The 12602-nt window shown below is 34.5% G+C and overlaps 1 protein-coding gene across 3 annotated transcripts in view; it reads left to right on the top strand.

The window, feature by feature from the left end:
* Positions 1-12602, top strand: part of TMC5 (transmembrane channel like 5) — a 1577296-nt gene that overhangs the window by 1162104 nt on the left and 402590 nt on the right. For all 3 annotated transcript variants that reach the window (XM_044089737.1, XM_044089736.1, XM_044089738.1), the window contains 2 exons: positions 3303-3400; positions 7070-7165. In XM_044089737.1, the coding sequence (XP_043945672.1) occupies positions 3303-3400; positions 7070-7165 (194 nt within the window). The remainder of the gene's footprint in view (positions 1-3302; positions 3401-7069; positions 7166-12602) is intronic.

A 12602-nucleotide genomic window follows, 5' to 3' on the forward strand; every position in this document is an offset into this window, starting at 1 on the left:
CTTATTGTGGGTTACATATGTTTACTAAGTCTTTGTGCTTACGTGGGCTTTATTACTTGTGACAGTGCCAGTATATTATCTGTAATCTGGTTAACGGACATATGTGAAACACACGTTCACCTTTACATATTTAACTGTCTGTACAGCACAGACGCATTCATTACACTTTCACATTATATGTGCTGTAGTTGTAGTTGAACCGGGACTGCATTCACATTGGCCGGATGCTGTAACCACTATACTTTTGGTGTTCTGACTCATTTATATGCATACCCATAGTACATAGCTACATTAACATATGCCTCACTGATTCACTTACGACACAGGCATCCATTCTCCTGCTGGGAAAAATGCGGTACTACATGTTACACATTCCCTATTCCCTACTGCTCTGGACCCAAGCTGCATATTTAATCACTGCAGGGATATTCAGAACCCCAAGGCTTATAGTCCTGACACATACAGGTCTTTAATTGTCAGAGTGTTCATGTGGTGATCTGGGTTTAGGCTTGTCCGCCTGGTGAACAGAACTCCCATGACCATGTTCAAATGTCAGACAAAGCACATGGACAGGGTTTGTCCATTTTAAACATTTTATCTGTGTTTACAGACACAGGTGTTTGGGCACCTGTCAGCAGCTTATGATGTTGGCAATACATAATATGGGTGGGGGTGGTTACAATACATAATCCATGGTGAGTCGTGTTCCCATTCACATTTGACTATTTCCTGTATTCATTCTTACGAGGATTATTATTTTGCACATGACTTAACTATGAATTAACTACAGGTATGCAGTAGTACAGTCAACATATGTGACAGTTTGTTACAGTATAAATGTATGGACCTCTGTAATACTGGGGACTATCCCACATTCTTCACAACATTTCATGCTTATGTACATACTATTATTCTGTGAACTTTCAAAGTTTGTGAGAGCAGTAATTACATCTGTCCCTATTTGTCCACCCATCCTTTTAGGCTTTGTCCAGATTTTGTTGCTGTAATAGGTTGAGAGGTGGTGTCGGTATGTGATTGAGTTGAATATATACTGTCGATAATTCAGTGGGGAGTAGGGTTACCACTTGTTCCTCTTTGCGAGGGGAGGTCCCACTTTGGACAGTTGTGTCCTGTGATGAAACCTAAGACATGGCAAATGTCCTGTGATTTTAAGACAAAAATATATTTCTTATTTTCTGTACCAGTTGCATGATACAGGTATTTTGTATCTGGTACACATAACTATTATTTGGGATAGCATAAGCTATTCAAATGCTATGGAATAAGCTTTTATCTTGGCATACAAGTGTAATTCTGTCCTTTGCACTGGCCGGGGGTATGTTTTATCCTGCAAATTCTCACATTTCTACAAGGGATGACCCACCTTGGCCATCTGAACAGGTGGCAACCCTAGTGGGGTGACCTGCATGGTGGACAGCTGTTCCATCCTGCGTAGTATGCTTTGCACGTCTGTGTAGAAACTGAACAGTACCGTGACTACACATGCATGTTTTGTCCAGATGTGTACAGTACTGGACACCGTGGCATGTAAACAACTCTGAGGTTTCAACAGGTTACTTATCCCACGCGGGATGTACACACATTTTGCCGAAACATGAACACGCGGGCATTTGGATTTACATAACTGTGATGGGATGTTTACAAACGTGGGATACATATTTGCAATCCTGACACTGCCTAGGACGATACTTCCTACTACATATGGGGAATACTCGCTATGTGTAGGTGTACGGCTGCGCAAGGCTGGTAGCTGGATTTGGTGGACATTCGGACATGGGTACGGGTTATGTGCTATACAGGGGTTGTTGCATATTGCATTTGCATGCATGGGTTCTGCTTTTGGATATCCCGGTTCTGCATATAGCATGCTATGTGTATGTGATGGTTACGTTCCTGTTCATGTGTATAGCACATTTTAATATACATATGTTTGTGTGTGTTTGGTATACAATTTGGACTGTCAGGTTTCTTTATGGTTGTTATATAGCCACAACTGCCCAGCTGTGTACTATCACTACCACTGTGGGACTGCTGGTGACCATGCCCATGGGGCTAGACGTGTGTATTGGCGGCATGCTGACATGATGCGCTTCACTTCCACTGGGTATAACTACTGACAGTGCAGTACATTACGGACACATGATTTTAAATATCATTTGTTCCATGGACGGAAACTCATATTGTGTTGCGTGCATTTCTGTTTGGTTCTCCATTTTATGTGGCCGGGAACTGTCTTGCATGCTTTGCATACATTTCATTGTCCACGGACACTGATAGGTGCGATTACTATTGCAGGCAGGCTATAATATTCAGCAGTTTAGGTTGCTCATCGCCAGCCGACATTGACACGCCTCCAGGCACAGCTTAGTAACGCCCCATGCACTCTCGCACATGTCCTATGCACATGGATGTGGTGGCAGCGCACCTTCATTAATATGCATATGGCGCTACTACACCATTTATATGCCACACGGCCGGCGCAGGCCTTACACCGGCCTTGCGCCAAGCTTCATGAATCCGGGGGTAAGTGTCCAGGGCTGGCTTCTTATTAGAAGTATGAAGGGCAAAACCAGTTGTAAAACAGCACTCAAACTCATAAAATGTACTGGTATCCATTCTGAAATGCATTGTGGAACTAGCTTTGGCAATGATGTCTTTCTAGAACAATTTCAGTAAATTGGAGATGTATCCAACTAATACAGACTTTTTAATTATTAAAAATAAGTAACAGTTTCCAGGGATTTTGTAAAAAAACATCCTGACAATTCTTTTCTTAATAATGTCACAACTTTGGTTAATAAACCAGTACTATCTAGTACTTTGTAATGTATAATTAGCCTACCAAAAAGCAATACATTTCCTTCGACTTTGCCTGTGAGCTGTTTATTGTATTATCTCAAAACTGAGTTGCTTACAGTAATTTAAATCTTTAGAACATTTTAACTATACTTTAAACTTGCTATACTAACATGATAAAATGTGAGGAAACAATTTATAAATTGTTTATGTCTACCCTTTTAACTAGTTTACACATTACTGTTGCTTACTACTGATTCCAAAATAAATGTTCATTATAATACAGCTGTAAGCAAGGAAATATTACAAAGTTTTGAGTCAACTGTACTGTAAGAGTCTTCTGTAAAAATAAACGTTAGGATGTATTCAAGATAAAGAGTGCCATCTGAACAAAGCTGCAACAGATTTTCTGTAAATGAGAGGATTTTCTCTTTTTTTGTCTAATCAAGGAATGTAACTGTTATTTTTTTTCTCTTATTTCCTAGTGCTGGGAATCATTTGTTGGGCAGGACTTGTACAGATTAGTGATCATTGACTTTATATTTTGCCTGTTTGGTTCTTTCTTTGGTGAATTTCTACTAAGGTATGTATGGTATTTGAACTGGCATTAAATTATCATCTTTTTTTTCTCTCTTTAGGATATATAATTTGGGATGCAGGTTTAAATGTGTATCTGTATGCATTTGATACATATTACATGCTGCATGTTTTCAGTGCTGCAAAGAGGCAGAATGCAACAGGTGTTGCACAAAGACAGCCAAGAGTCTGCCTGTTCTGTGTTAAGTCAGGCATTATAGTGTCACCTTGAATCAATGCGTGCGCACACACACACACACACACACACACACACACACACACACACACACACACACACACACACACACGCATAAATATAAACACATGCAGACTACTTATCTACACATGCTAAGAGCATTCTATTGACTTCTGGACATAGCACCATACTTGGTGAACATTTGAACATTCCTGGCACTTACAGTAATTATGGAAATATATTTCTAATTCTCCTCAGGTTCCCATGTCATATTTCAGTTTCAGAATACTGCAGATAACCTATCAAGCAAAAACAACAATTGATGCATTTTGTAACACAGGTTTATTCCATTGCATTTTGCTACCTATTATCTGCCATCAAATAACACTGTATATACATTACCACTTCCCCATATCATCTGTCTTTTAAATTTCAGCTATTTGATTTATTTATTAATTTAACTTTATTTTTTAACTGGAATAACTGGAATAAGAGTTCATTGGTCTAATTAGCACCGGTCCTAATGCAGTCTAACTGTTGAAGGTTCCATGCAGGACTTGAAAAGGTTTTAAGAGACTTACTATCTTCATTTAAGCATTATTTGAGAATGAATTCATATGAAAAAACAAAAAACTTAAATGCAAGCATAATCATAAGGCTATAACTCAATAAGACAGCGGGCGATAAAACACCAAATTTATTATGAGCGCTTTCGAAGGGGTCTCCGCCCCAACTTCTTCAGACAAATTATACTCTGTAATCCTTGCCTTATATACAAATCTAAGCATCAATAATTCAATTAACAAAAACAATTACATTATATAAAATACTTATTTAAATTAAAACCTTTAAAACATGACATTCATTACTATACAAATAAATGAGCTCTTCTAAGCTATACACTCCTCACTATAAGGAGCGATTCTATATAATAATATTAAAAAACATATAATTTAACTAATATTCCATCATTTGTTATTACACCACAGCCTTGGTGACACTTTTTAATACACCCCTAAATGCACAACTATTACGGAGCCTTCTAAAAGTGCCCCTTCTTTTTTGGGACCTTCATTAATATTTTTATATATTTTGGTTTTACCCATGCTTCAGTATTTTAGACTTATAGTCACAGCATTGCATACTCAAAAAAAATATATATATAAAAAAATATATTCCTCCATTACTACCCAACTACAAGCTCTACCTCGCTAATACAGTCCCCTAATCATTTTGACCAACTAAATCAGCTACATAGCTAGCACTACAGACTTACACTTATATGTATATATATATATATATATATATATATATATATATATATATATATATTACTATGATAACCTAATAAATTAGTATGCATCAATTAAAAGTATTTTGATGTTGAAAGCTTTGCGTAGATGAAAATGAGTTAAACACATGAAAGTGTATATATATATATATATATATATATATATATATATATATATATATATATATATATATATTTAAGAATGTATGAATGTATAAATTTATATGTGTGCTATACTGGCTTACAAATTAAGAAATGGTATATGATAAATAAATAAAAAATAATGTGGTTAGTATTAACTAATGGACACACATATAATATATATATTTATGAGTAATTTATTAGGTTATGGTAGAAGTATATATATATATATATATATATATATATATATATATATATATATAGATAGATAGATAGATAGATACGAATAAGTGTAAGTCTGTAGTGCTAGCTATGTAGCTGATTTAGTTGGTCAAAATGATTAGGGAACTGTGTTAGCGAGGTAGAGCTTGTAGTTGGGTAGTAATGGAGGAATATATATATATATATATATATATATATATATATATATATATATATATATATTTATTTTTTTTTTTTGAGTATGCAATGCTGTGACTATAAGTCTAAAATATTGAAGCATGGGTAAAACCAAAATATATAAAAATATTAATGAAGGTCCCAAAAAAAAGGGGCACTTTTAGAAGGCTCCATATTAGTTGTGCATTTAGGTATGTATTAAAAAGTGTCACCAAGGCTGTGGTTTAATAACAAATGATGGAATATTAGTTAAATTATATGTCTTTTAGTATTATTATAAAGAATCACTCCTTATAGTGAGGAGTGTACCGCTTAGAAGAGCTCATTTATTTGTATAGTAATGAATGTCATGTTTTAAAGGTTTTAAATTAAATAAGTATTTTATATAATGTAATTGTTTTTGTTAATTGAATTATTGATGCTTAGATTTGTATATAAGGTGAGGATTACAGAGTATAATATGTCTGAAGAAGTTGGGGTGGAGACTCCTTCGAAAGCGCTCACAATAAATTTGGTGTTGTAATGCTCGCTGCCTTATTGAGTTATATCCTTCTGATTACACTTGCATTTAAGTTTATTGTTTTTTTAAAGTTACTTATTTAGTTGGTTGGTAATGAATTCATATGAATGACCTCGCAAACCTCTTGAATCAGAGGCACATGAAATATATGCAAATGATCCATATGATCACCAGGTGTTTCATATTTTTGACAAATCTGAATGCCCATGACTTATTTCATTATTTTAGTGGAGAATTTCAGGCCAATAAAGCCAAACCCTACTAGCTGTGGATATGCATATTTTGTCCTTGCTATGACCTCATCAGCACAGTACAAGCAAAGGGTTTGACTAAGCATAACAAAAACACAGGCCTGTTATACCCAGCTGATGTCCATTGTTATTAGGGTGACCACAAAATACCCCAAATAACAAACTAAAACAATGAGTGAGAAGGTCACACTGAAAAATCAGTCAGTAAAAACTAAATGAAAACTCCAGCCAAGCTGGAGCTTCCAATGAGTGACCTCTCAAACCTCTTGAATCAGAGGCACATGGGATATATGCAAATGACCCTTATGAACACCAGATGTTTCAGCTAATTGGCGATTCTGAATGCCCATGACTTGTTTTGTCATTTTAATGGACAATTTCAGGCCAATAAAGCCAAACCCCACTAGCTGTGGGTATGCTTACAAAATATGAGCAAATCTGTATCATTTATTATACATACTGAGCCACTAGCGACATTTTACTGCCAAAAGAGGATGTTAACGTTTAGTTGTTTGACATAAATTCTGTGAATATTTATATTTTAAATCTGAAATTTTATGGATTAGAGCAGTTTCCACTACTGTGTTATCTCTTATCTTTAATCATTGGAAAGTCATACCATAAAACTGGATTAGAAAAATACACTTACCAAATTATAAACTCAAATTTTGGAAGTGTTCTTAAGTCAATATTATTGACTAACATGAACATTAAACAATTTTATTTTTGGCTTGCCTTAGATATAGAAGTGAAAAGTCTGTTTAGTGAACTATATCTGAGATTGCTGATATTGAATTGTGCTCTGTTTCATTGCAATTGAATAAAATTGGTTTAAAACAAATTTTAGCAGCTCAACAACAAAGTTAATTTTTTTACAGAATTATTGGAACCAAATGCTACAAAAAACTTGGAGTGCCAGAATTCGATATTGCCAGAAATGTTTTGGATTTAATTTATGCACAGACATTGGCCTGGTATGTAAAATTTTGAAAATGATATTATACAACAACTTTAATTTTGACTTTTAAAGGTGCATGTAGAACTGTTTCACCTGATAAGACTACATAATGAATGCATTATGAAATGATAGAGATATCACATGCATTTGCACTAATAACATTATACAGATATCAGATGAGATTTCTTTTTAAACATTGTGAAAACTTATGTTTAGCAACTCTCAGTGACAATTTTGTCACTTGTTACACAACATTAGGAGTACTTTCCATTTATATAAGATTGTGGGATGCAGTTCCTCAGTGTATTTTGCATTTTACATATTGTCTCTCATATGTCCCCTTATGATAGTAGTATGTTGCGAATATTAGAAATAGCAACCTTTTCTTCTCCACTATTAAAACATGAACAACCTTAATTGCAATTCATAAACTACATTACACTACACTTCCACTGCTCAGTTATACTAATGGTTTTGGACAAGGACTGGTTTAAAAAAATTGGTAAGACAATTTGTAAACCTGATGCAAAAAGTTTGTTAAACGTAATTCAGTCACGCAAACTGAATACATCACAGCCCCTCAATATGCTATTACCTATCTGCTTGCTTACTTATTTATTATGGAAGCATGTATTTACTAAGCACCTTATTGTGCCTCACTGGTTAAAAGAGCATATATCCATCAAAGGCATGACAAAGTCATGGACAATGCAGTCGTAGCATTGTCACCTACAGCAAGAGGTTGTCTGGTTTGTTTCTTGGCTGGAGTGCCTTCTGTGCAGAGTCTGCATGTCCTCCCTGCATTCTTGTACCTCCAGGTACTCCATTTTCCTCCAACATTACAAAGGCATGCAACTGGAGTGTTTCTCCCCGGGCCACTGCTGAAAATTGGCTTTGTTCCAAGTCAGAATTTCCAGGTTAACAAATGTTAAAATAAAAAAAGTCTTGTTATCTGCCATTATTTTAGTATATAATTAAAGTAGATCACCCATTGCCACTAAAAGGCTCATGGTTTTACTCTTATTTGAAGAAATCATTTTATTGACATAACCCACATAAAAGAATCCATGAGATTCATCAGCATGGTATCCTTAACACAAAATAACCGAGTATGTTAATAAAACAGTGCCATGTATTTCTTTGCTGAATATAGACCTCTGTTACTACCACAAAATAAATAATGCACATTTGTTAGTATTTAAGTTAGAGATATACATTTAATTGGTCATGTTTAGCACCTTAATTTCTAAATGTGACATGCACTTTTACTCTTTAGTACACTGTTTTGCTATCATACTTGCATAAGCCTGTCAGAATACAGACCTGTTATGGCAGAGCTGCCACAGGATATTTGTATGCTTCCATACCATAATTTAGTACATAACAGATGTCCACACCATACTGTCTTGTCTGTGTCATTTTGTCTGAAATTCTCAGAAACAGATGAAAGTATCACAAATATATTTTTTTTTTTGTGAATTGGTACACATGAGCAAACATAACAGATTAATTCAGCAACACGATAAGGTTTATGCAAATTTACTAAAAGTTCTAAATCATGTGCCACTTAGCTAAGGAAAGTAACAAATACTTTGAAGTGGTCTACTGAAATGAGAACTGTCTCAGTCAGTATGGCAAGTTTATACTTCCCTTTACCCCATTCACTGATGGTTTGTAAACAGACACCATCAATGACTTTGTACATGGCTGATGTTTTTAATTGGCATGCAACCTTCTGTTAGTGTCAAATAAAGTACTTAGCTGATTGCACAACAGTAAGCCTAGAAGAAAAATAACCAATTTCTGCTGATGGTTCAGATTTATTTATCTGCTCAAACTGCATACAGACTTTAAACACTGGGGCAATAAGTTAATAGCAGCAGTTACAGACCATCATTGACTATCTTTAAAGGGTAGTGGTAAACTTGCCTTGGTCTTTGATGAAGTTTAGATTCCACTTTAAAGTATTTGCTGCTTTCCATAAACAACTGGCACATTTAGAACTTGTTGAGTCTGAAGTTTTGGATCATTTATACAACAGAGTTCATATAAGTGAGTTATGTGATTTGTAAAACATTGTAGCTCTGATTTGCACGTATTCCACAATTCCAAACAAACTTTTAAACTTTCTGCCTTCCAGTTTGGTGGTTGAGATTGATATAATCTTTTTTTACCATATAACAGAAGTAGAACTGTAAAAGCAGTTCCATACTCATATAAATAAATAAATAAATGAACTGAAAAGCTGCTATTTAAAGCTACAGACATTAAGTACAATGTGTGACTGTTAGTAGGGAACTGATAGCCCTCTTAGACAGTATTGCTTGTACTGGTGTTAGGACATATTTTTCACAAATCACCTGTAGAAAGGATAGTCAGGTCACTGTGAATGAAAAGGTTTTTTGGGTAAATACCTACATGGAAAAAATGTCCTGTTTTAAAAAATGGAAATGTGTAGAGCATCCAAGCCTTGTTTTGGTCACATGTGTTCAGACAGGATGGTGTGCATTTGTCTAGATCAAGAAAGAGAATTTTTGCAGCACATATTTTGCAATATTTGACAAACACTAGACAAGGTTTTTGCCATGTCAAAAATTTAACAGCCCACAGATAGCAACATTTGATGCATCTCTGATGGGTGTTAAAAATTTTAGAAGCATTAATAATAAAGTTTTTTTATTGGAAAATGTGCTACGTTCCCACAAGACTGATGTTGCTATTGTTTGTGAAACATGGTTAAATAAGAACAATGGCTGGGACACAGTTCTGTCAGGGTTTAAATGTTTTTACTGTAACAGACATTCTAATAAAAATAATTAGGTGGAGGTGTTATGACAGGATTAAAGGTAGCTATGAGACCTGTTATTATTACATGTTCAGTGATAACACCAACACTATAGACTGACTAACTGTGACAATAAAGACAACCCTGGAACATATAGTAATTATTGGAGTGTATAAACCACCAAAGTCAAGTGCAGATGACCTAGAGGAATTCATACATTTCTTGCCTGAAACACAGGAGAGAAGAATAATATTAGCTAGGGACTTAAAGTTACCAGAATCAGACTGGAATAATATTGATTCTACAATGTTAGTAAGGAAATTATTCACAGCATATATTCAAGAACATCAATTGCTTCAGATTATAAAAAAAAAACCTACCAGGGTACGGAACATTCTAGACATTGTTTGTGCTCACAAATAAATTACTGTAACTTCAAGCCATGTTTTATCACCATTGATGTGTAGTGATAATGGGGTTATAAAGGTTAATTTTGTTGATAGATAATTCTGCCAAACTGAAATCTAAGCCAATGCACAGAAGGTTGATTACAGATTATATGGCACTAAAACAGTCACTATGTAAAACTAACTGGTGTGAGGTGTTCAGTGGAAAAACTGCAGATGGAATATGGGAAGTTTTGAAAGAGAAATTGTTTGAGTGCAAAAATAAAAAAAAAAGTTTAACATCAGGATCTAGGCATACAGCATCAGATGGATATATTTCCATAAGAGCAATATATCTGATTAAAGTGAGAGACAACAAAATACAAGAAATGGAAGAGAAGTTGAACTGCAACTCTGAAAACTGAAATAAACAAGCTAGCAAACAGATTAAGCATAGTGTGAGACAAGATCAAGAAAAATTTGAAGAATATTTATATAAATAAATTAAGCATAATAGGAAACATTTTTATAGATAAATAAAATGTGGAAGGAATAAAGACACACAAACTGATAAACTGTATGCAGATTCTAAAACTTATTCTCAGACACAAGAGATTATAGATATATTTACAAAATCTTATGTAAAACAGTTTGGCTCCACAAAAGGGGTGGTAAGTTGTCCTAGTGACATCCATGTAACCCCAGATATTGGAATCAAATTAGATTATATTGAAAAAGAACTGCACAAACTGGATCCAAACAAAGTGTGCAGGGAGGAGACAGAATTAGTAACAATGACCTGAAAACACTTCAGCAAGAACTTACAATTCCATTATATATATTATTCACTAGGTCATATAAATATCAAGAGATTCCTCAAGATTGGAGACATGCGCTTATTAAACCTGTTTTTAAGGGAAAGGGGAATAGGACAAACCCAGAGTCATATAGACCTTTAGGTCTACTTTCATGTTGTGGAAAAATAATGGAAAAGGTAATATTGGAAAAGTTATTGTCAGAACTGGATAGGTTAGGATTTGAAACCATATGTCAGCATGCATATGTTGAAAACAGATCTATTACCACCTGTAACATGATGTTCTATAACAATATAATAACAGCTATGAATGAAAAATTGTGTTGTGATGTAATTTATATAGATTTAAGTTCAGCATTTGACAAGGTCATGCACATAACACTGATCAATAAATTAGTACAACTAGGTATTGATGTACTGTTGATAAGATGGATAGCTGCATGGCTTACAAATAAGACATGGCAAGTAACATACAGCAACTGGACAGGCAAAATTCTTGGTTACACTCAGGGTGCCCCACAGGGCTCTGTCCTGGGCCCTTACTTGTTTAGATTGTAACTTTCAGACCTAACTTTTTCATCTGAGGTGTTCTACAGTCTATATGCAGACAACCTGATATTGGATAAACTGATTACGTGTGTTACAGATAAGGCATGTCTGCAAAATAACTTGACTAAATTGACGATTTCCGCACAGGAGAATAATATGCTGATAAATACATCAAAAACTAAGCTTATGAGATTTGGTAGGCAGAAACTGAAAGCTGCATATTTAATACAGCACACAGTGATTGAAACTGTAGACTCATTTAAGGACCTGGGTATATGGGTAGATTCAGCTATGAGTTTTTCTAATCATATCAACCAATTGGTTAATGATAATTATAGAACTGTAGGTTGTATAAAAAGATTTACAAAGTCTAGGAAATCAAAAATAATGAAGTCATTGTTTGTTAGTTACATTAGAACTAAACCTGATTATGGAATAACAACATGGAAACCCTATAAGAAAACAAGCATGAGTAAACTGGAAAGAATAAAACGGAAATATACCAAAGGTATCCATTGATGTGAAAATTTAAGTTATTATGAAATAATAAAATATCTGAACTTGTACAGTGTCTCTTACAGATATCTAATAGGAGATCTTATTCAGGTATATAGGGCATTTAGTGACAACTACCTCTGGGAATGTTTGGGATTAACAAAAAGTACTAGAGAATCATCAGACAAGCTATGTAGAATATTCTATAGGAATGAGAAGTGTACTAATTGGTTCTCTGACAGAGTAGCTGGTGCTTGGAACAGACTACCAAATTACATTAAAGCAAGTACTATTTTAGATATTTTTAAGAACAGCCAGGACACTTATTATGCAAACAAGTGTTTTGATATACTGGAAAACTAGAAGGGCATTAATGCCTGTGCTTGAAATATTTGTATGTATGTATGTATGTATGTAATTA

The sequence above is a fragment of the Protopterus annectens genome, chromosome 12.part0, assembly GCF_019279795.1.
Source record: "Protopterus annectens isolate FY-2018-M chromosome 12.part0, PAN1.0, whole genome shotgun sequence".
Taxonomy (NCBI): Eukaryota; Metazoa; Chordata; order Ceratodontiformes; family Protopteridae; genus Protopterus; species Protopterus annectens.